The 25,948-nt window shown below is 35.2% G+C and overlaps 2 protein-coding genes across 13 annotated transcripts in view; one reads left to right on the top strand and one right to left on the bottom strand.

Annotated features, from left to right (window-relative positions):
* The window catches only part of LOC136043737 (orphan steroid hormone receptor 2-like), a 97,265-nt gene extending 72,085 nt beyond the window's left edge, over window positions 1–25,180 (top strand). For 2 of the 5 annotated variants that reach the window (XM_065728647.1, XM_065728646.1), the window contains 8 exons: window positions 93–176; window positions 5,672–5,755; window positions 11,422–11,505; window positions 13,745–13,866; window positions 14,981–15,189; window positions 18,441–18,603; window positions 22,221–22,329; window positions 24,961–25,177. In XM_065728647.1, coding sequence (XP_065584719.1) covers window positions 93–176; window positions 5,672–5,755; window positions 11,422–11,505; window positions 13,745–13,866; window positions 14,981–15,189; window positions 18,441–18,603; window positions 22,221–22,329; window positions 24,961–25,058 — 953 coding nt within the window. In that variant the 3' untranslated portion in view covers window positions 25,059–25,177. Of the gene's footprint in view, window positions 1–92; window positions 177–5,671; window positions 5,756–11,421; window positions 11,506–13,744; window positions 13,867–14,980; window positions 15,190–18,440; window positions 18,604–22,220; window positions 22,330–24,960 lie in introns of all 5 variants that reach the window. The other 3 variants (XM_065728648.1, XM_065728650.1, XM_065728651.1) reach the window with 3 other exon arrangements.
* Window positions 1–25,948, bottom strand: part of LOC136043738 (orphan steroid hormone receptor 2-like) — a 302,790-nt gene that overhangs the window by 88,731 nt on the left and 188,111 nt on the right. The gene's annotated exons all lie outside the window — the stretch shown is intronic.

Raw genomic sequence — 25,948 nt, 5'->3', positions numbered from 1 at the left:
TAATAACCTAAATTTTTGACTATACAATTTAGTTTCTATAATATATTGATTCAGTTTATATGTTGAAATAATTGACATTATTTTAATTTTAGATTCTTCTTTTCCTAATGGTCGTTTACATACTTTACAAAATATGCCCACGTATCTCAATTCAATGAATGATGGTGGTGTTATGGGTAAGCTTTATTTTATATCTATTGTAGTCCTTTTCAAACCATTTTAATAAGTTTTTATGAGGTCCGATTTCTTATTGGGTTTATTTAACATAGACAATTAATGATGGTTTATTTTCAGAAAATTCTCAATTCCCAAATTGGATCTCTTTAAATATGTCCTCGAAACTCATATGTCAGATTTTTATGTCTCGGAAGTTAGATTTTGTACTTTTGATGTATTCTTAAGAGAGAGCCTTATCCACCCCACAAAGAACTAGCAATCAAAACTCACTAGAATTAAAAGAATAAATCAAGGAACAATTTTCTGTGGATGGGTATTGCCCTGGAATGAACAGCGGAGAAAGTTTTTATGAAGGGATTCCCCCATCCACGAACAAAAAAAAAACATTATTCAAAAATCTTTTCATGGTTTTCGGATAAGAATTGAGAAAACACTCATAGGCGTAGGCTAAAGTGTAAGATAGTTGCAGAAAAAAAGTACTGTTGTTTGACCCTACACTGTCTATAGTTCAGGGTTGTACCCGGCTTATTCTTCCTAGGAAATTACCCCTTCCCATGAAAAGTTCCAACCACACATAAAATTAAGCAGCCATAAAATAATGAAAAAATAAAGAATTTTGGATTGCCCTAACTATATTCCAAAATAAAGGCTGAATATGTGGTGCAGAATACTTGTGGATAACCCATGATCCGTGGGTCACCGTGGAGTAGCCTGAGATGTTTTTTAGTAGTTTTTTGTAACATATGAAGTTAAAAAGATGAACTTTGAGTAAAAAACCTTAAATGAAGTCTCAATTTATTTAAATTATTATAAAGTTTATGTACGTATCGTAATTATTTTCTTTATATAATTTCTCGTATTACACTAAAGGACTGTTGTAAATTGAAGATTGCTGGCCCAATCCTCCCTTTTGTATTCACATTGTGGTTGATTTTGACCCGGAGCTGAAGTTTTGAAGTATTTATTTTCGCATTTTTATTTTATTTTAAGTCCCCGTGTTTGGGTTTCTGGGGATTGGGTTATCATAGTTGGTAAGGTAAAGGTTAACACTGGAGCTGTGGTCAAGGGTATATCCAGGTTTTTTGTTGGGGGGGGGGATTTAAATAGAAACTTTACGAAACACAAACAATTTATTTATTCGACTTTTTTACCTTGTGACGAGGAAGAAGTTTTTTTTGGGGAGGGAGTCCAAACTTGGTACTCCCTCCCTGGATAAGGTCTTGGATTTGGGGAAGATATTGACCCTGAAGGCAAACTTACTAGATATTTCAGAGTTTTTGGACAAAATAAATTCAATATCATAGGGATTAGAAGATGGAGAGATAGCAGAAAAAGAGCAAAGGTGAGACAGATTGTCCTCAAGTAGCTTTCGGCCTATAGGGAAGGCACTAGAACTCAAGTCCTAGATACAGGATTGACATAACTGGAACGGATCTGCTCTCTTTGGGGTAGTTGGGGGGGGGGGGGGGGTAATTCTAAAAATTAGAACAAAATGACGTATTTTCAACATACGAAGGAGCGATCGGATCCTCATGAAACTTCATATTTAGAAGGACCTGGTAACTCAGATCTCTTATTTTAAATCTGAACCGAATCCAGCGTAATTGGGGGGGAGGGGAGTTGGGGGACCGAAAATCGAAAACCGAGACCGAAAACCGGTTAGATCAGAATGAAACTAGATGGGAAGAATAAAAATCTGTCTAAGATACGTGACTGACATAACCGGACCAGATCCGCTCTCTTTGGTGGAGTTGGGGGGGGGGGTGCGTAATTTTGAAAATTGAGGTATTTGTAACTTACAAAAGGGTGACCAAATCTTGATGAAATTTGATATTTAGAAGGATCTTGTGCTTTAAAGCTCCAATTTTAAGTTCCGACCAGGTCCTGTGCCATTGGGGGGAGTTGGAGGGGGGAAATTGGAATTCTCGGAAAATGTGAAAATTGGGGTCTTTTTATTTTACGAAAAGGTGGTCAGATCTTAATGAAATTGGATATTTAGAAGGAATTCATGTCTCAGAGCTCTTATTTCAAATCCTGACCAGATCTTTTGACTTTGGGGAGAGGTGGAGGGGGAAATCCTGGAAAACACTTGGAGTGGAGGAATCGGGATGAAGCTTGCTGGATAGATTAAGCAAATGTCCTTGATACGTGATTGACGGAACCATACTAGATTCGCTCTCTTTGGGGGAGTTGGGGGAGGGGTTCAGTGATTTGGCGAGTTCGGTGCTTCTGGACGTGCTAGGACGATGAAAATTGGTAGGCGTGTCAGGGAGCTGCACAAATTGACTTGATAAAGCCGTTTTCCCAGATTCGACTATCTGGGAGGTTAAAGGGAGGGGAAAAATTAGAAAAAAATTAAGTATTATAACTTACGAGTGGGTGATCGGGTCTTAATGAATTTTGATATTTAAAAGGAGATCGTGACTCAGAGCTCGTATTTTAAATCCTGACCGGAATTAAGCCTCTTATTTTCCTTTTTAAATCAATCTATTGATTCATAGAATTTTGTTAGAGCTCATACCATATGATCTCTTGGCTCTTAGCTCTTCTTGCCTCGTCACAAGTGCCATATGAACTCTTAGCTCTTGTTGTGTTTTGTTCCATGGGTGATTATATCAACCCAGTGGTCCTAGAATGTCACGAGAGGGCCCATTCATACGGAAATTAAAAGTTCTAGTGCCCTTTTGAAGTGATCAAACAAATTGGAGGGAAACTAGGCCCACTCTCGTGCTCATGTTTTCCTAAAGTCACCAGTTCAAATTTCCAGATAGCCATCTTGTTCAGCGTAGTCGAAAAATTTAATAACTATGTCTTAGAGGACGACTTAATCCATCACGGTCCCCGGGGAAGGGCTGCAAGCTATGAACTTTGCCCATTGTTTATATATAGTATTGGTTATTGGGAAATATACAAAAGTTTTCAAGGTGATTTTTTCTGATGGGGGGGGGGGGTGGGCTTATGTGGGTGGATTTTTTCATGGGGGAAGATAATTTTCATGAAGGAGGTGCTGGATTTCCCAGCATTATTTGAAAACAACCATAAATTAAATAAAAGAAAAAAAAACAAGTGTTTTCAACTGAAAGCAAGGAGCTACATTACAGCTTAAAACGAACAGAAGTTATTACTTATATGAGGGGTTTTGCCCTTTCGTCAATACCTCGCTCTTTGAGCTGTAGTAGTTTTAGTAATTTCAAAAAAACTATTTATTCTAATTAAACGGCCTTTGTGATTTAGGGGTCATTCTTAAAGAATTGGAACAAAAATCCGAACTTCAGAGCACCAAATTTGTGTTTGCTTTGTTTGATGAATAATCGAATTGGAAACTATTGAATCCACTGTATAAGTATATTGTCCATCGGCTGCAAGTTGTAGTAGAAGACTAGTCGCAAAACCCAATGCTTCAAGGGGAATATAAACCTTAAGGCAGTTCGAAAATACTGTGAAACATATATTCAGCTTTAGTTGTGTAAAATCGTTCCTATATACTCAAATACTCCTATTTGAAGAAAAATGGTAAGAAACGGTGGCTTACCTTTGGACCTTGACATTAAATAATCATCATTGCTATTAATTATCATTGAACCATTAATTCTATTTTTTTTTTTTTTTTTTTTTTTTTTTTTTTTTTTTTTTTTTTTTTTTTTTTTTTTTATACATGCTCCCCAAGATTCTGCGTAGTGCAGGTACCGATCTCCTGACTCTCTGTCTTTTGCCGGGAGTACAATGCGTGGTTGTGGGCAAATCCGGCGCTTCCCGTATTTACCCCCCCCCCCAGATTTCTCCAGGTACCCATTTAGAGCTGGGTCGACTCTGGCTGAGCTTAGAGAGTCACACCGCTGACTTCCGTCCCAAACCAACTAACCAGCGACACCTGGACTTGAACAACTGTCCTCACGGAGAAAGGATTAAAATGGTTATGATTACTCATAATTAAAATTCACATTAAAGCTAGTTGAGTAATGAATCAACATTGCTCACCACTATTAATTTATGCTAAAACAGTATAAAAGACTCGACGATTAAAACTGCTAAAGCTCAGAATACAAATGTAGGCTTGGCATCAAAGGCCGGGGGTGAGAATTCAACAGCAAGTATTGCCAACGAAGAATCGTTCGAAAAACAAAGAGCAGTAATAAAGACAACACATAGCCATTCTTTTAAAGGTTGTTTACCAGATCACTGATGACGTACCCACCAGTAGAGATTTTAAGCCTTATAATTTTTTTTTGGGGGGGGTGGGTAAGGTATGTCATGGGAGTTTAAAATTACAAAATAAAAGGGATTTAAAATGAGATATCAGAAGAACTGGGAATTTGAGGAAGCTGCCCTCCTGCCCAGGTCTAGCACCATCACTGGTATCTAATAGGGTTTTGAGAACAGAAATGAATTTGGACCTATCAAATAAAACCTGAATTTATATTTAAAATTTGTTGAACTGGCAAAAACAGAACCAGGGCTAAACAGAATTTTCGAAATATTAAGTTCCTAAATATTTAAAGTGTTTTAAAAACTTTTTAAAGGTAGTAAAACTGAATTAATAATCAAATTTGGAAGCTGCTTAGCCTTATAAATATGCTAAACTATGAAACAAGAAGCAACATACAATGAATAGCCCCAGGAAACCAAAATTACGTCAAAATTATCTATTGCTTTTTTTTAGTGACACTAACCAAAGCTCAACAAATTAAAGTGAATGTGGGACCGTCAGAGTAGCTTATCCTTTGCTAGAACCAAAAAAAAATTGATAAAGGATTGCTAACGTATGACCAACTGCCTAGGAATTTACTAGTCTAATGTTCCAAGAACTTCTAAAAGTTATAAACACGTTTCGAAAAAGTCTATGAAGGACCTTATACAAGAGGTCCTACAAGAGCTGTAGGGTCTTACATTCCTTGAAAAGGAAAAACTGGTAAGAACTACCAAGAGCTAGCAAGAACTAATATGAACTATCCAGAAATTTAGGCATAATACTTTAATTCAAGCACGAGTTCTTTGACTTGTTTCGAAACATTTTTATAATTCTTTCATTAATATTTTGTTCTCCCGGACACGATATTCGAATTTAATATATAAAGAAACAAATTAAAAAAAATTGGTTCGGGAAGGGTGAGTAGTCACTAATTTAATTATAAAATATCACTAATTATAGGAAAAATATAAATAACTTTTACAGTGTAGTCTAGGCGATCATAGCGGATTGAGGAAAAAAGAGCCATCTATATTACGTTTTCAAAAATCATCTTTTTTGGTCTTCGACAATATATTCTTGTTTTACCTGTCAAGTCCTGTTTAACTTGTCTACGTCTTGCTTAGCTTTGTTGACTTGAATACACGTTTACTCACTCAGTTTGTTGCCGTTAAATCTGTGTTATCGCATTTTTCATGAAGTCAACTAATTCAGTTAATAACCTAAATTTTTGACTATACAATTTAGTTTCTATAATATATTGATTCAGTTTGTATGTTGAAATAATTGGCATTATTTTAATTTTAGATTCTTCTTTTCCTAATGGTCGTTTACATACTTTACAAAATATGCCCACGTATCTCAATTCAATGAATGATGGTGGTGTTATGGGTAAGCTTTATTTTATATCTATTGCAGTCCTTTTCAAACCATTTTAATAAGTTTTTATGAGGTCCGATTTCTTATTGGGTTTATTTAACATAGACAATTAATGATGGTTTATTTTCAGGAAATTCTCAATTCCCAAATTGGATCTCTTTAAATATGTCCTCGAAACTCATATGTCAGATTTTTATGTCTCGGAAGTTAGATTTTGTACTTTTGATGTATTCTTAAGAGAGAGCCTCATCCACCCCACAAAGAACTAGCAATCAAAACTCACTAGAATTAAAAGAATAAATCAAGGAACAATTTTCTATGGATGGGTATTGCCCTGGAATGAACAGCGGAGAAAGTTTTTATGAAGGGATTCCCCCATCCACGAACAAAAAAAAAACATTATTCAAAAATCTTTTCATGGTTTTCGGATAAGAATTGAGAAAATACTCATACGCGTAGGTAAAGTGTAAGATAGTTGCAGAAAAAAAGTACTGTTGTTTGACCCTACACTGTCTATAGTTCAGGGTTGTACCCGGCTTATTCTTCCTAGGAAATTACCCCTTCCCATGAAAAGTTCCAACCACACATAAAATTAAGCAGCCATAAACATATGAAATAATGAAAAAATAAAGAATTTTGGATTGCCCTAACTATATTCCAAAATAAGGTGAAATATGTGGTGCAGAATACTTGTGGATAACCCATGATCCGTGGGTCACCCTGGAGTAGCATGAGATGTTTTTTAATAGTTTTTTGTAACATATGAAGTTAAAAAGATAAACTTTGAGTAAAAAACCTTAAATGAAGTCTCAATTTATTTAAATTATTATAAAGTTTATGTACGCATCGTAATTATTTTCTTTATATAATTTCTCGTATTACACTAAAGGACTGTTGTAAATTGAAGATTGCTGGCCCAATCCTCCCTTTTGTATTCACATTGTGGTTGATTTTGACCCGGAGCTGAAGTTTTGAAGTATTTATTTTCGCATTTTTATTTTATTTTAAGTCCCCGTGTTTGGGTTTCTGGGGATTGGGTTATCATAGTTGGTAAGATAAAGGTTAACACTGGAGCTATGGTCAAGGGTATATCCAGGTTTTTTGTTGGGGGGGGGGGGGGTTAAATAGAAACTTTACGAAAAACAAACCATTTATTTATTCGACTTTTTTACCTTGTGACGAGGCAGAAGTTTTTTTTGGGGAGGGGGTCCAAACTTGGTACTCCCTCCCTGGATAAGGTCTTGGATTTGGGGAAGATATTGACCCTGAAGGCAAACTTACTAGATATTTCAGAGTTTTTGGACAAAATAAATTCAATATCATAGGGATTAGAAGATGGACAGATAGCAGAAAAAGAGCAAAGGTGAGACAGATTGTCCTCAAGTAGCTTTTGGCCTATAGGGAAGGCACTAGAACTCTAGTCCTAGATACAGGATTGACATAACTGGAACGGATCTGCTCTCTTTGGGGTAGTTGGGGGGGGGTAATTCTAAAAATTAGAACAAAATGACGTATTTTCAACATACGAAGGAGCGATCGGATCCTCATGAAACTTCATATTTAGAAGGACCTGGTAACCCAGATCTCTTATTTTAAATCTGAACCGAATCCAGCGTAATTGGGGGGGAGGGGAGTTGGGGGACCGAAAATCGAAAACCGAGACCGAAAACCGGTTAGATCAGAATGAAACTAGATGGGAAGAATAAAAATCTGTCTAAGATACGTGACTGACATAACCGGACCAGATCCGCTCTCTTTGGTGGAGTTGGGGGGGTGCGTAATTTTGAAAATTGAGGTATTTGTAACTTACGAAAGGGTGACCAAATCTTGATGAAATTTGACATTTAGAAGGATCTTGTGCTTTAAAGCTCCAATTTTAAATTCCGACGAGGTCCTGTGCCATTTCTGGGAGTTGGAGGGTGAAATTGGAATTTTTGGAAAATGTGAAAATTGGGGTCTTTTTATTTTACGAAAAGGTGGTCAGATCTTAATGAAATTGGATATTTAGAAGGAATTCATGTCTCAGAGCTCTTATTTCAAATCCTGACCAGATCTTTTGACTTTGGGGAGAGGTGGAGGGGGAAATCCTGGAAAACACTTGGAGTGGAGGAATCGGGATGAAGCTTGCTGGATGGAATAAGCAAATGTCCTTGATACGTGATTGACGGAACCATACTAGATTCGCTCTCTTTGGGGGAGTTGGGGGAGGGGTTCAGTGATTTGGCGAGTTTGGTGCTTCTAGACGTGCTAGGACGATGAAAATTGGTAGGCGTGTCAGGGAGCTGCACAAATTGACTTGATAAAGCCGTTTTCCCAGATTCGACTATCTGGGAGGTTAAAGAGAGAGGAATAATTAGAAAAAATTAAGTATTATAACTTACGAGTGGGTGATCGGGTCTTAATGAATTTTGATATTTAAAAGGAGATCGTGACTCAGAGCTCGTATTTTAAATCCTGACCGGAATTAAGCCTCTTATTTTCCTTTTTAAATCAATCTATTGATTCATAGAATTTTGTTAGAGCTCATACCATATGATCTCTTGGCTCTTAGCTCTTCTTGCCTCGTCACAAGTGCCATATGAACTCTTAGCTCTTGTTGCATTTTGTTCCATGGGTGATTATATCAACCCAGTGGTCCTAGAATGTCACGAGAGGGCCCATTCATACGGAAATTAAAAGTTCTAGTGCCCTTTTGAAGTGATCAAACAAACTGGAGGGAAACTAGGCCCACTCTCGTGCTCATTTTTTCCTAAAGTCACCAGTTCAAATTTCCAGATAGCCATCTTGTTCAGCGTAGTCGAAAAATCTAATAACTATGTCTTAGAGGACGACTTAATCCATCACGGTCCCCGGGGAAGGGCTGCAAGCTATAAACTTTGCCCATTGTTTAAATATAGTATTGGTTATTGGGAAATATACAAAAGTTTTCAAGGTGATTTTTTCTGATGGGGGGGGGGGGGGGTGGGCTTACGTGGGTGGATTTTTTCATTGGGGAAGATAATTTTCATGAAGGAGGTGCTGGATTTCCCAGCATTATTTGAAAACAACCATAAGTTAAATAAAAAAAAACAAAACAAGTGTTTTCAACTGAAAGCAAAGAGCTACATTACAACTTAAAACGAACAGAAGTTATTACTTATATGAGGGGTTTTGCCCTTTCGTCAATACCTCGCTCTTTAAGCTGTAGTAGTTTTAGTAATTTCAAAAAAACTATTTATTCTAATTAAACGGCCTTTGTGATTTAGGGGTCATTCTTAAAGAATTGGAACAAAAATCCGAACTTCAGAGCACCAAATTTGTGTTTGTTTTGTTTGATGAATAATCGAATTGGAAACTATTGAATCCACTGTATAAGTATATTGTCCATCGGCTGCAAGTTGTAGTAGAAGACTAGTCGCAAAACCCAATGCTTCAAGGGGAATATAAACCTTAAGGCAGTTCGAAAATACTGTGAAATATATATTCAGCTTTAGTTGTGTAAAATCGTTCCTATATACTCAAATACTCCTATTTGAAGAAAAATGGTAGGAAACGGTGGCTTACCTTTGGACCTTGACATTAAATAATCATCATTGCTATTAATTATCATTGAATCATTAATTTTTTTTTTTTTTTTTTTTTTTTTTTTTTTTTTTTTTTTTTTTTTTTTTTTTTTTTTTTACACATTCTCCCCAAGATTCTGCGTAGTGCAGGTACCGATCTCCTGACTCTCTGTCTTTGGCCGGGAGTACAATGCGTGGTTGTGGGCAAATCCGGGGCTTCCCGTATTTACCCCCCCCCCCCAGATTTCTCCAGGTACCCATTTAGAGCTGGGTCGACTCTGGTTGAGCTTAGAGAGTCACACCGCTGACTTCCGTCCCAAACCAACTAACCAGCGACACCTGGACTTGAACAACTGTCCTCACGGAGAAAGGATTAAAATGGTTATGATTACTCATAATTAAAATTCACATTAAAGCTAGTTGAGTAATGAATCAACATTGCTCACCACTATTAATTTATGCTAAAACAGTATAAAAGACTCGACGATTAAAACTGCTAAAGCTCAGAATACAAATGTAGGCTTGGCATCAAAGGCCGGGGGTGAGAATTCAACAGCAAGTATTGCCAACGAAGAATCGTTCGAAAAACAAAGAGCAGTAATAAAGACAACACATAGGCATTCTTTTAAAGGTTGTTTACCAGATCCCTGATGACGTGCCCACCAGTAGAGATTTTAAGCCTTATAATTTTTTTGGGGGGGGGGGGGTGGGTGGGTGGGTAAGGTATGCCATAGGAGTTTAAAATTACAAAATAAAAGGGATTTAAAATGAGATATCAGAAGAACTGGGAATTTGAGGAAGCTGCCCTCCTGCCCAGGTCTAGCACCATCACTGGTATCTAATAGGGTTTTGAGAACAGAAATGAATTTGGACCTATCAAATAAAACCTGAATTTATATTTAAAATTTGGTGAACTGGCAAAAACAGAACCAGGGCAAAACAGAATTTTCGAAATATTAAGTTCCTAAATATTTAAAGTGTTTTAAAAACTTTTTTTAAAACAAAAAATATTTAAATAAATAATATTAATTTTTTAATATTAAATATTTAAATATTTTTTTAAATATTTAAAGTGTTTTAAAGCTAATTTACGAGAAATTTGGCAAATATGTTAACCAAGATTTGTAAATTCACCCAATTGTCCTTGCAATATTCAAATTAATCTAGGAAAAAAGAATTGTCACTGAAGAGAACATGCGTTCTAAATCCCTGTTGCTTTTATTGTGATTTTACAACCAAACATCAGTTTCATGATAGGTCTTAAACGAGTATTACTACAACCTTCCTAATAACAAATTTACAATATTTTGCAAATTTACTAAGCAGGAATTTTAGCTAACTAAATTTCCTTTTTAATGTTCAAGTTAATCAAGGAAAAATTTAATAAATTAAGTTTACAGGAATTACAATAAATTATGCTGTAAATATAATGGCATTGGGTAGAATTGTTAAATTTACAATTAAATTAGTAAATAGTATAAATTTTAAGTAAAATTTGGTAAATAATACTAGTTTTAAGTAAAATTAGTTAATCTCAAGATATTAGAATTTCATCTAGACCAATTCTACAAATCTACTAGTTTCTAAAAAAAAATCACAAAGGTCTGGATAGGATTAGCACAATTGCACAGGTCCACTTGTACTATCTGTTGGTAAAAATCAGAGCTGTGGAGTCGGAGTCGTGGAGTCCTAAATTTTTGCTGAGTGAAGTCGAGTCAGAGTTGGAGTCGGTATATTGAAAATATGTGGAGTCGGAATCGGTTAAAACTTATAGCGAATCCACAGTCTTGGTAAAAATATAAATAACTTTTACAGTGTAGTGTAGGCGATCATAGCGGATTGAGGAAAAAAGAACCATCTATATTACGTTTTCAAAAATCATCTTTTTTGGTCTTCGACAATATATTCTTTTTTTACCTGTCAAGTCCTGTTTAACTTGTCTACGTCTTGCTTAGCTTTGTTGACTTGAATACACGTTTACTCTCTCAGTTTGTTGCCGTTAAATCTTTGTTATTGCATTTTTCATGAAGTAAACTAATTCAGTTAATAACCTAAATTTTTGACTATACAATTTAGTTTCTATAATATATTGATTCAGTTTATATGTTGAAATAATTGACATTATTTTAATTTTAGATTCTTCTTTTCCTAATGGTCGTTTACATACTTTACAAAATATGCCCACGTATCTCAATTCAATGAATGATGGTGGTGTTATGGGTAAGCTTTATTTTATATCTATTGTAGTCCTTTTCAAACCATTTTAATAAGTTTTTATGAGGTCCGATTTCTTATTGGGTTTATTTAACATAGACAATTAATGATGGTTTATTTTCAGAAAATTCTCAATTCCCAAATTGGATCTCTTTAAATATGTCCTCGAAACTCATATGTCAGATTTTTATGTCTCGGAAGTTAGATTTTGTACTTTTGATGTATTCTTAAGAGAGAGCCTTATCCACCCCACAAAGAACTAGCAATCAAAACTCACTAGAATTAAAAGAATAAATCAATGAACAATTTTCTGTGGATGGGTATTGCCCTGGAATGAACAGCGGAGAAAGTTTTTATGAAGGGATTCCCCCATCCACGAACAAAAAAAAAACATTATTCAAAAATCTTTTCATGGTTTTCGGATAAGAATTGAGAAAACACTCATAGGCGTAGGCTAAAGTGTAAGATAGTTGCAGAAAAAAAGTACTGTTGTTTGACCCTACACTGTCTATAGTTCAGGGTTGTACCCGGCTTATTCTTCCTAGGAAATTACCCCTTCCCATGAAAAGTTCCAACCACACATAAAATTAAGCAGCCATAAACAAATAAAATAATGAAAAAATAAAGAATTTTGGATTGCCCTAACTATATTCCAAAATAAAGGTTGAATATGTGGTGCAGAATACTTGTGGGTAACCCATGATCCGTGGGTCACCCTGGAGTAGCCTGAGATGTTTTTTAATAAATTTTTGTAACATATGAAGTTAAAAAGATAAACTTTGAGTAAAAAACCTTAAATGAAGTTTCAATTTATTTAAATTATTATAAAGTTTATGTACGCATCGTAATTATTTTCTTTATATAATTTCTCGTATTACACTAAAGGATTGTTGTAAATTGAAGATTGCTGGCCCAATCCTCCCTTTTGTATTCACATTGTGGTTGATTTTGACCCGGAGCTGAAGTTTTGAAGTATTTACTTTCGCATTTTTATTTTATTTTAAGTCCCCGTGTTTGGGTTTCTGGGGATTGGGTTATCATAGTTGGTAAGATAAAGGTTAACACTGGAGCTATGGTCAAGGGTATATCCAGGTTTTTTGTTGGGGGGGGGGGGTTAAATAGAAACTTTACGAAACACAAACAATTTATTTATTCGACTTTTTTACCTTGTGACGAGGCAGAAGTTTTTTTTGGGGAGGGAGTCCAAACTTGGTACTCCCTCCCTGGATAAGGTCTTGGATTTGGGGAAGATATTGACCCTGAAGGCAAACTTACTAGATATTTCAGAGTTTTTGGACAAAATAAATTCAATATCATAGGGATTAGAAGATGGACAGATAGCAGAAAAAGAGCAAAGGTGAGACAGATTGTCCTCAAGTAGCTTTTGGCCAATAGGGAAGGCACTAGAACTCAATTTTAAATTGAATTAGCCCAATCTCGAGTTTCTAAGATACCCTTTTCTGTTTGATGTTGGTTGAAAAAAGTTTTTGGCGATTTTCTTGTTTTTTTGGAGGGTAAACAATGTTTTGTTTATTCTCATTTTAGACTGGAGCAGGCTTTCATATAAGTTTCAGGCTAATCGAAAAAAATTCCCACGGGGGAATATTTTGGGGGAGGGGGGTGACTTTCCTCAAAAGAAATTTTCTGGGGGCTTATTTTTTTCACTGGAGGAGAGAATAAGCCCGATCCCGTTTTTGGTAAGGAAATCCTTGTAAATCTAAGTTAATACGTTTTCTTTTGGCTATATATATATATATATATATATATATATATATATATATATATATATATATATACCTCATCATCTCGTCATCATCTTTAAGTACTTTCCATCAACATTATTCAACATGAATTGTTTGAATTGTCCATTCTTCTTTAAAAGATGTTTTGCATACTAATTTTAAATCCTTTGTTATGCCAAGGTGAATTTATATTGCTTGTCCTGAAGCTTTTTTCGAGGGGCTGTGTACTTGCTACCCCTGAATGCATATCCCAGAACGACTCTTTCCACCACGCTTGGCTTACTTCCACTCTGCTACAGCTCAAATAACACTTTGTGCTGCATTTGGCACGCTTCCATCGAGCGTGGCGCACGCTGCATGGTATCCTGGATTCTTGAATTACTATTTTATATTTTTCACATAACTCCTGAATTAGTATTTTTGACTATGGCACATAATTAATGAATTTTCCCTTCCTTTTTTCTAAGTCATGAAATTGAGTTTTGACCTGTTATTTCTTTCAGAGGAGAGTTTAAAGGGTGAAGTGGATGATACTGATGGGGAATGCAACAATTCTAGGTCAAATGGTGGTACACCTCCAACCTGTGATGAACATCTAACGAAGGCCTTTGTGTGTGTATCCAGGGTATGTAATAGTTATTTTACTGAAACTGATTTTTGAGGTCGAGATCTCTAGAATTATTTATCGAAAGAGATGTAAGATATAAAATAATTCAGATATACTAGTAAAAAAGATAATTGAAATAAAACTAACATTATGGAAAAATAAATAAGATATTGTGCTTTTTAACATTTTATCCCCAAAGGAAAGTTCTTAAAGAGAGGTATGGCTGGTTTGTCAAAACAAGAATAAATGTTGGTCAATCTGTTGGTCATTTGCTGTGAAAAATTTGCCAGTAGTGTGGCTTAAGCTCCTGCAGACAAGAGGCGCCTTGCAACCGAACATTTCTGACAGTTTCTTACATATCATCATAGTCAAACAGCTCAATGTTCCACTGATACAGACTTGTCACGGCTCCTTAGTTTCAATATATCACACATGCGATTACCCCAATAACGACTTAGTGAGCAGTCAACTAGCGAGTAAAATCCATACTGAAAAAAAAAAACTGCTTAGAAGGTTAGGACCTAATGTGGCACTTATATTGATTTTATTGAATTTCTATTTTATTTATTGATAGTTTATTATTTTTATTGAATATTCTCTATTGATTAAACTTTGTTTTTTATTTATTTTTTGTTTTAATTTTTATATACCTAACAAATTAATTTTATATAGCATAATGTTTGGAACTCCAAATATCAAATTTAAAAACATGAAAATATAGGTGGTTCAACGATTAATACAGGAATGGAATTCAGCAGAGGAAAATTTATTGAAGAAATCCTATTATGTAATTTTTATATCAATTAATTTTTTAAAAGTAATCATGAAACATATAGCACTTTTTGTTTTGGAGAAAATAAGAGAGTTGTGTGTATCCTTTCATGAGCGATGACTTCGTGAGACTCTATGGTGACATTACTCTCAGTGGTCGGCATCTTGAGCCTTTAACCCCAGCATGACGTCAATCAAGGTTCACTTTTCTGATTTTTTTTTTTTTCAAGGAATATTTTGAAAGATTCCTATACTTTACAACCAATCGAATATTTTCAAAATTAGGCTTTTACTCAGTGTAGTGGAATAACACAAAATCGATGTTATATTTAAGGATAGATTGAACGTATTCTCTTTGCAGGGTCTCAACAACCTTTCCGTAGATCCTACAGAGGAAATAGATGAGTCATTCTTACCCATTTTACCTGATTCAGCTGTTGCCTTTCCCTTAAGTGCCCCGGAGCGATTGAATGTCAACCCAACAATTCAGCATATCTGTGAAAGTGCCTCGCGTTTGCTGTTTCTTACAGTTTATTGGATTAAGTCTGTACCAATGTTCTCTAGTTTGAGGTTAGTCTTTTTTCTCCCCAAATTCGTTAGTAGTAACAGAACGTTGGTTCTCCACCAGTCGATTTTTCTCATTAAGTGACACTAATTTAAACTGATTTACTTAGAAAACCAACTGAAAAATCCTTCTTCAAGGACTGGGGTGTGTCCGTGGAGGGGTATATCTTGCGTAGAATAGCCCCACGCTGCTTAAAACTTACTCAAAGGCTTTTGGTAACTTATAAGGGTGGGTTCTGGTGCCAGTGTTGAAAAAAAAAGAGAAAAAACTATCAATGCCGATTAACGTTTGGCATTTTCTCAGTGAAATAATAAGAATAGTTAAATTAATTCATGTAATTGGTAAAATTGGTTTTCAATAAGTGCCTGATCACAGTTTCTGAAAGAAAAAGAATTATATAGCTTGAAAAACTCCCAAGTGTCGCCAAACGCTAGATGGCATCGATTTTTTTTTTGTAGGCACCAATTCCAGTTCCCACTCTCTTAAGTTACTCTTTGAATTCACACATGATGAAGACTATGGGATTTATACGGGAATCGAGTGAAACTAGTAGGAAAACCATGAGAATTTTATGCTAGGGGGTTCTTTAAAGGAGCAGTTTTTTCAAATTTTGTATACATCCATAGTCAACTAAACCATTTATTACTTTATTTCAGGATTACGAGCGTCAGTTGCGTTTGAATCCAAAATTAGATTAACAGTAGAAAAATTCAAGTGATAATAATTAAAAGTAAATAATAAATAATAGAATGTTGTGAAAAATATTAGGTTGTCTCGTTCCAAGTTGTAGCAGAGGTACTAGTTGGATATACTGTATGTCAGGCAGACCCACAGTCAGATTTTGGCCTTCAAGCCATAACTTCATCCCTTGAAATCTCATAATTTTTGTTATTTCTCCTACGATGTCAAAAATGGCTCTTCTACCAAAAAAAAAAAGAAAAAAAGAAAGACTGTAACGTGTTTCAGCGCAATCACCTTTACTAAAGCAATCAATCCCTTTTTCAAGTTAGTAATTTAAAAAATACTATTCCCACAAAACAAGTTTTTCAAAGAAAAGTAGAACTCCACTAAGCCAAAAATTATCAGAAATTAAGTCAACTAGATGTCAAGCGTATCACTACCACAAATCACCACCCTATTTTAGACCTTTTATGGTCCGACTTTTACACTTATTTAGTAGTCTATAGCCGTAACTGCTTGTGCTTTGCAAATAGATGGTCGACTACCTCAAACTTGATATTAAACATATTAAGACAAAGTTACATTTCAAGTACCAAGGACAGTGAAATGAAAACCTTACTGTATGAATTGATTAAGTGGAAACTTACGAATCATGTGTATTTTAGATAAAACTTTAATTTCGATGCTTCGAGAAGTAGTGAAATAGAAGATACATTTATGAGATGTGTACTGAAAGTACAAATAAAATATGCATATATTTTATTCACATAAATATACTAAATGAAATAAACACTAACGTAAAAGTAAATAAAACGAAGAATAAATGCCGATAAATAAAAGTTCAAATAGGGTTAAACCCTTTCAATAGACAGTGATAAATTTCACAGAAAAATACTAGGTATTCCGCTCACAAATGCACTCACCTACTTAGTAGTAATACATTACTACTGTAAATAAACTAAATTCAAAATAAACAGCAACTACAATAAATAACCGAGTCAAAGTCAAAACGAGCAAAAATTGACATGAGTAGGACTGACAACCCCCATGCCCTCTCAAAACCAAAACACAATTTGCACTTTACTAAAAAAAAAAGGAAAAAAGATTACTGTGGATTGCCAGTTTGCTCATATTTATTCCTTAAAGTTTAAAAAATATTTATTTATTAAAGTGAAAAATTGAAAACGTTCACATAGAAAATAGTGTGCATACGGTTATAGATATAGTGTATAATCAGCTGGACGCCTGCCAAAAACGAAAAGTTCTTAATTGAAAATAACCGTGAATGCTGGAAATTCAGCTCTTAAAAACGAGTCTTTTTGATAATTTAAGAATCTGGCACGCAATTAGAATGTTTGATCTGATCAAAATCTGATTGTCATATTTAATCCTGTTTTTGCAATCATTAAATATATACGTAATATAATTCCTGTAGTTGATTTAAGAACTTGTGAGTAGCTAAGGGAGATAATTAACAAAATGGTAATAAAAACAGTTCATAACCCATGAGGAAGAGATATATGTTACTAATTTAACCGGTACTGCCTACTCAGTGAAAAATTACAGAACAGTCTTCTGCGAATTTTTATATTAGATAGGGTTTCATTGAAGAATGAAATTCTCAAGTCAAGGCCAAATACATGGGTGCCGCGAGGGAGGGGGCAGGGGGTCCACAACCCACTCCTTCTGGTGGGAAACCATGAAGTGCTCAAAATATATTCAAAGAGGAAAATTGTAAATGCTCCCATTTGAATTCTAGTAAAAACCAAACTCTCAGGAGTAGCTACTCCAACCCACCCCCCTCTCGTGGAAATTTTGGAAGGATTGACTTTTTAAAAAAGGAAAGAAGAAAGAATCCATATATAGATTTAACATTTGTTTTTGACAAAAGTCAGGGGTACAAAGAATATAATTCAAAGTTTGAATTAATAATGGAGGAGCAAAAGAGATCAGCCTGCGTATTCCCATTTGAATTCTAGTAAAAACCAAACTCTCAGGAGTAGCTACTCCAACCCACCCCCCTCTCGTGGAAATTTTGGAAGCATTGACTTTTTAAAAAAGGAAAGAAGAAAGAATCCATATATAGATCTAACATTTGTTTTTGACAAAAGTCAGGGGTACAAAGAATATAAATCAAAGTTACCAATTCCAAAACTTCTCTCATTAGCTTGAGTTTCAGAGGAAAATAAAATTGTAGTCTAGGCTAAGTGGTATAGTCTTTCTGGCTAAATGGTTGACTTGCTACGTTGGGAATCCTTTGTCCGAGGTGCACGGGTTTGATCCCTTGTCTGGCCGATTATTTGGTCTGGAGCGGGGGTCAGTGGCGTGATTTAGTAAGCTCATTCAGAGCCGACTCATCTCTAAAGGGATACCTGGAAGGTACCCATTTATGGGAATGAATGGGTACCTGCTATGGATGGTAATCAGGAATGATGTGCGATAAAACAGAATGGCTGGTCCCAACCTCCCATCGCAGTTCTTGGCTGAACTTCCTTTGTTACTGCTCAGGGTTTTAGTTTTTTAGTTACATATAATTTGTAGATATGTAGTAAAATATATTTTTAATCTCTTGCAGTGAGGATGTTCAAGTCGCCTTGCTTAGAAATTCTTGGGCCGAAATGTTTATTCTAGCGATGGCTCAGCGTCAAGAAGAATTGTCTGTGCATGGTTCTTTGATGACACTTCTTGGCCATCTTCAAACATTACCAAATTTAGAATTTCCTGAACGAATCAAAGAGGTATTTTAAATTTTCTTTTTTTTTCGTTTTATTGAAAAATCTGTTACAATATTAAAACCCCAAAACACACATAGTTATGTTTTTTTCCTTACTGAAATATGACCACAAGTTGCGTTAATTAGAGGGTTGGGGACACAGAAGCTTGTACCACCTAGATTATTTTCTCCCCTCCCCTAGATTTTGAAAGAAAAAATTAGGTGGAGGAGGGGGTATTTTCATTGAACATGTCTCTTTTAGTAGTGATATTGAAAAAAATGACAATCCTGTTTACAGAAAAATCTCCCTCTCCCTCCCTAAAATTGTGTGGATTAACGCCAAGCATGGCCACTCTAAAGGGATACTTCTAAAAATAATAAAAAATAATCTAAAAAATGAATGCTTCTAAAAATACTTCTAAAAAGAAAATTTGTACCAAGCTCATTCATTGGCTATTTGTCTTGTCACTGCAAAGTTACACCCGTATTAAAATGATGATTATCGATGAAAAAAAAATGGTATAAGAAAAAGCACAAAATTTAAAATTAGATGAACATTAGAAAAATAGGTAAGAAGCAACAACGATAAATAAAACAACAACTTAATTAGTAGTGTTGGGACCTAGAGAAGTGGTAGTATTTAAGCATAATTATTTACTCAAATTGTCTTGCTTGCAAATAAGGTTTTTCGTATCACGAAGTTGAATTGGGTGTTTTAACGCCATCGCGATTTTCTGCCACCGTTTTTTTTTCCGCCACCCAGGAAATCTTGCATCATCAAGAGGAATAGTTGGGTCAGAATAGACAGGTCAGAATAGTCTATATCTATGTCTATGTTTTTGTCTATGTCTATGTTTATATCTATGTCTTTTCTGACCTACCTGAATTAAAAGGTGGCGGAAAACATACGGTGGCGTTAAAATACTGCTATTAAGAACTTAACATAGTAAGATTAACTGTAAAGATTGACTTATCAAACAGTTCGTGGTAATGAACTGCAAGTAGGGAGCGATGCGGTGCAATAGTAACCGAAACTCTTGATAACAATAGATACACCCAAAGAATCAAATTTAATACTCATTCAGAATAAATAAAATTCATCAAATTTAATGGCACCCATCAAAAATTACGAGCCTGAGAGAATTTGTCCAATATTTTAAAAACGGAGGAAATACGCCTAAAACATCAAGGGATCTTAATGAAAATCACTCCATCAGATTCAGTATACGGGAGAACCCTGCTCTATGAACAAAAATGTGGGATTTTGTATTTTTTGCCAGAATAAGGATCACGTTTGCGTGTTTATATATATATATACACGCAAACGTGAATAGCATAAACGTATAGTTTATGCTATTGGGAATTGGGAATATACGGACGTTCTCACGGAAATTTTTCTGGCGGGGGGGGGGGGGGATCGTGGTAGTATTTTTCCATGGATGGATTTTGATAGAGGAAGGGAATTTGCCATGGAGGGGGAGTCGGAATCCCAGGCATTATTTAAAAAACAATCAAGAATTAAATAAAAAACAATTTTTTTTCAACTGAAATTAAGGAGCCTAATAAAGGCTTAAAACAAACAGAAATTATTGCGTATATGAAGAGGATACCCCTTGTCAATACCTCGCTCTTTACCCTAAAGTTTTTTTTTAGTACTTTTAAAAGAGCTATTTATTTTAATTAAGTGGCCCTTGCGATTCAGGAGTCATTCTTAATGAATTGGGACAAAATTCGAACTTTAGCGTAAAAAGCGAGGTATTGATAAGGGGGACCCCCTCTTATACGTATTAATTTCTGTTCGTTTTAAGTATTAATGTTGCCCCTCACTTTCAGTTGAAAAAAACTTGTTTTTTTTTATTTAGTACTTTAAGAAAGATTTACTTTGAAATCAGAAAGACAACCTATCTTATGCATTATCAAATTTTCAACTCTCCAATCTAGTTTTCAACTGTTCCTCGAAACTCTCTCAAAATTTCATTTCAACGTTTTAGCTAGCCGGATGGTAGTTACCCTTCCGAAATTGGGCTTTAAATTAGCCCTAGACTCTACTAGATGATTATCTTTGCCTTTAACATCAATAGCAGCACTCATACATACCCAAGTATCCTATGTTGATCCTACCAGTCTTCAGTTTACAATAATATAATCCATAAGGTTATCTGTCTCGCCATCATTTGAATAACAAGTTAACTTATGAGCTATTTTATGACCAAATACTATATTGGTTATAACTAAATTGTTATACCTACAAAGTTCCAGCAGTCTATAGCAATTTCTGTTTTCTTATCTTGCACCAGAATTCATCTAGGCTAGAACACCATCTATCTCTTTTTCTACCGATCCAGGGGTTAAAATACTCTAATACAAACACCATATCTATACCATAAATATACCCTGTCTAACTGTAAATAAGATTCATTGGAGTCACTACTATCTCTGTCAATCGCTTTTACATGGGTATATACTGCTATGACTGATACTCCGTAATTTGGTCGTAAAATGAGCGATTAGCATTCTATTATGAATACTCTCCCAAATTAAAGAGGAATTAGCAGCGTCTTTATTCATCATGAGCCCTATTCCCTGTCTCTGTCCCCTCTCTTTCCTGCCTGAGTAAATAAATTCTATCACCTAATTTCATGTTTTCTACCTCATGGATGTGAATTTCTAAATCTCCTAATAAGTCCAGTTCGAAGCGTCTGAATTCGTCAGTCAAAATATCGATAGGATAGTAATTTTTTAACGTTGTAACAGTCCAAGTTGCATTCTTCATATTCTTTCAGTCATTCAAATTATTTTGGCTTCAGGAAAAACAATGATCCCAGAACCAGTCCTGGACGGAGACCAGCATATCTTCTCAAGTCTATACTGAAATGCTTAAATTAGAACCGGACAGCAAATATTCAATGGGACTTCTGTTGAATGGAGGCTTTCTCCAATCCTGGGCCCATCTTGGTTACACCAAGGTTTTCAGCACTTGCCGATGCGCTTCTATCAACAAAGGTTGAAATCCTGCACAGACCATCTCAAGCCTATTACCTCCAACTCATTATATATTCATGCCTAGAAATATTATGCTGCTACGGGGAGGTAACTCATAGTAAATTAAATAGCTAAAAAGATGTTTTTCAGTCCAGAAACGCTCACCTAAACAGACTAGTCTCACAAAAAATATCCATTAATCAGAATCTTGTGGAAATGCTGTTTCGTTTACTATACTATAATTTCCTTGAGAGGAGTTACTCCTCAAATGGGAGTAGAATTGACTGCAAGGTCCCCAGTCTTCCGTGTGCCCTAACAGGGTTGTTGCAGCCCTTTGTAGAGACCGTTGTCCATAGATCCGGTGTCCAAAACTGCCCCAGTTATCATTATGAACCTCCAGGAACTATTCCCCCCTTGGTCCGTGCCTCCTATGGCTGTACTCTAAACATCAGTAGAGCGTTCCCCTATCTACCACCTGGGGACGCGCTGAGTGGCCAAAGGGAGGCCTGTATTGTGATGTAAACTCAGTTTGCTTCAGGTATAACTTAGTTTTTTTTTTAGTATATATAGAAACTTAGCAGCTAAGTTTCAGTATATAGAAACCTAGCAACTAAGCAAAATGTTATTTTCAAGATTTTAATATTTTATCTTTCTTTTCAGCTTTCAAAAGAAATTGTTAAGATCTACGACATTGTTGCAAATTGCGTTAAGCTAGAGCTTGATGATAGCGATTATGGATACTTGAAACTCGTAGTGTTGCTTAATCCAGGTATGTTTTTTTCTATAAAGCGCTGAAGTTGGATATGTTTTATTGCAAGTAGTTATACTTTAAGATAATTTTTGGTTGCTTCAAAATATTGAATTTCTTATCGCAATATCACATTTCGGTCAGTGTTGCAGCATTGAACCAATAAAATAAATAAACTAAACTGTATGGTTAAATTTGACAAGGTTTTCATTTGTAAAAACTTATAAATTAGCAATATCCCTGATTCCCAAAGACAGCGACACCTTCAAAGAAAATTTACCTCCCTTAAACCATTTGGTAGTATGTGTCTCAGCTTTATTTTGCTTTTTTTTCTGCCACGTGTTCTTTATTTAATTAAATGGAAAAAAACAGGTTTTTTTAACTGCAAGTAAGGAGCGACATTAAAACATAAAACGAACAGAAATTATTCCGTATATGAAAGGAGTTGTCCCCTCCTCAACGTCTCCCTCTTTACGCTAAAGTTTTTTATTGTTTTAAAAAGTAGATTTGTGAAAAAGAGTCATTTATTATTTTAAATGTAATTTATGATTAAATTATCTTTAATAATAAATAAGTTTAATTATTAAAGGCACTATTTGTAGTTTTCTCTCTATATTTCTCTCTAATATTCGCAGTTTTCTCTCTATATTTCTCTCTAATATTCGTCAGTTACTCTCTATTTATCATGAGACAATGTGACATGTGACAATACGTCACGTAATTATAGCTCCATGTATCACAATATACCATGTAATTATAACTCTTGATTTAGTCTTTAGAGAGTCTTATCTTAACAGGCCTAAAAGGCCTGAATATGGCCACACAGGGCCTTTATGAACAAATCAAAAGTAAGATGACCTGACTTGTATAAAGGCATATAAAAAAAAAATACTGGTGAAGAAATGTTTAACGACCCTCCTAACACACAGTTCGAATATTCAATGATTTTAATATAATTTTGTAATTTTTTTTTAATACTTGGATCCTCTTTTTTCCGTGATTCATTTTGCAGTAACTGTTAAAATCAACTTTTGATAAGTTTTAACCTAAACATAAATTTTATTTATTCTTATTCTAAAAAATTGTTTTTCAAATTAGTCGCCCCTTCTAAAACACCTGAATTAAGGCCGTGATTAAGTTCTATCTTTCAATTCTCTAGAGACCGTCGATTGTCAAAAACCCTTCAAATAGCACTTATTCATTGGCGGAAATAGCAGGTTAATTATACCAGCTTGTCAATTTGGTCTCTAGGGTGATCTGAAACGATTCTTTTTGGCAAAAAACTTGTAAAAATTTCAGGTAGCTGAAAATAATCTATGGGACTGTTCAAAAACAGGAAAATACATCGAAAAATGGTTGCAATCATCTTACAGGCTATTGTCTTCTGCTCAGGATAGTACCGATTTTGTTCTAAAAGCAATATCCTTTATAGAGTACACTTGTGAAAAAGAGCTAGACATTTTCTAAGATTTCTTAGCAATTAGAGGAAATAGAGCACAATCCTAGCAAACATTTTGCAGCATCTTCAAGAAGCTACGACCTGATATTAAAAGCGGTATCTTCCGCCAATGAATACTTGAGTACTTTTTAAATATAATTTTTCAATTTTAACGTGGGATTTTTGAGTTACATCAGTACGGCCTTAAGCGTAAATATGAACAGCAATCCAACCAGCTTCCTAGCACAATCCTAGCAAACATTTTGCAGCATCTTCAAGAAGCTACGATCTGATATTAAAAGCGGTATCTTCCGCCAATGAATACTTGAGTACTTTTTAAATATAATTTTTCAATTTTAATGTGGGATTTTCGAGTTCCATCAGTTCACTTAGTCACGGCCTTAAGCGTAAATATGAACAGCAATCCAACCAGCTTCCTTTTTATGAGAGAACTAATAACCAAATTTGAATACTTCTTGCATATCACACGCATTTTACACGTTGGCATAGGTTCAATAATGTATTTCATAACTATGACTTCAGCTAGGAAATAAAGCCTGAAGACGGACTATAAATCAAATAGTTGGCATCTATGAAAGAATCACTTTTGGATTAGCACATTTAAATGGTGGGGAGGGGGCTTGTGTATACTTATGTAAAAACGTATCAGAAAATATGACTCATACTAGAAACCGCAAGATTTCAGGAGGATCTTTGGCCTTAGGTTTCTCTTCTGACTGAAATTCATATCAAGTGGCATTTGTGCTGGTCATGAAACACAGCAATCATCTAAGAAGTAAAATAATTCCCAATAAAAAAAAAATAAAAAAAAAGATGTCTTACTTTTTCTCCTCTCTTGTAGCTATTTCTGCATTTGTTTTCTAAGTGTGTTTCTCTTCTGACTTTGCTCTCTTCACCTTAAGGGCTATTAATTTTCGCCTTTTCGCGGGACTTTTGTCCCACCTTTGTGGTTTTCTCCAGTTTTCTTGAATATTTTTCTCTCTCCTCTTGTGATAATCTCTGTACGTGATAATCTCTTCACGTTTTAACAGCAAAGCGAAGTGCAATGTGTACTATGAAATAAAATGGGGAGTGCTTGAAATCACTATATGCACATTATCTATACCAAAAGGCAAAGCTAATATTATTCAGGGGGATGGAGAAGGTATTTCGTCATTTAGTATGATTTAATTGGAATTTTTTTTTTATTATAGATGAATCAGACATTAGTTCGAAGCAAAAAATTTCAAAACTGCAAGCTCAAGCTGCTAAGGAACTACGAGAGCATTCCGTAAATCTTCTGCGCTGTTAACCCAGACAGGCATACTCAGGTAATGCTGCTTTTGCCAAGGCTGAGGTCCCTGCGTTCAGCCATCGTTGAAGAGATATTTTTCTCTAGTCTTACTGGAATGTGTTCAATTTGGAATGTCATTCCCATTGTTTTACGGATGGATACTTTGGAAACAATGCCGCTGCTGGGTAAATGTTGAATTTTATCTCTTAATATGTCTTCAAGGGCGTCCTTGGGAATAGTTTAAATAGCTGATTCTTCTGGAAAAACTAGACACTAGTATGAAGTACATACCTCTAAAAAGCTAAATAAGGATGCATCTTTTAAAAAAAATGGTTTCCAAAAAATTCAAGGGATGTATCGTTGCATTTTAGTGCTAAGTACACAAAGGATGGGTCTTTCTTCTATTTTTGAGATGGAGGGGCTGAAAACTCCATGAGAGAGAAGAGAGTGAGGAGAGAGAGGAGAGGAGAGAGGAGAGAGAGAGAGAGAGAGAGAGAGAGGAGAGAGGAGAGAGAGAGAGAGAGAGAGAGAGAAGAGAGAGAGAGAGAGAGAGAGAGAGGAGGAGAGAGAGAGAGAGAGAGAGAGAGAGAGAGAGAGAGAGAGAGAGAGAGAGAGAGAGAGAGAGAGAGAGAGAGAGAGAGAGAGAGAGAGAGAGAGATAAAGATAAAAAGGTATATACAGAGAGATAGAGGGATGCATAGATGTAAAGTTGCATAGATGAAAATAAGGATAAAGACAATGATATAGACAGAGATAAAAGAAAAGGCACAGGTGTTGATACTGATAGTTAGAGAATCTTAAGAATTATTTGGATATAGATAGAAAGCAAAAGCCGTGAAGGACAACGTTTTATACTATTCAGTGTTGTCTAAGAAATTACTTATATTATACCCTACCGTGATGTTGAC

Source organism: Artemia franciscana, unplaced genomic scaffold (genome assembly GCF_032884065.1).
Source record: "Artemia franciscana unplaced genomic scaffold, ASM3288406v1 Scaffold_898, whole genome shotgun sequence".
Classification (NCBI taxonomy): Eukaryota; Metazoa; Arthropoda; class Branchiopoda; order Anostraca; family Artemiidae; genus Artemia; species Artemia franciscana.
The sequence above is the reverse complement of the archived record's forward strand: the minus strand, read 5'-3'. Positions and strand labels throughout refer to the sequence as shown.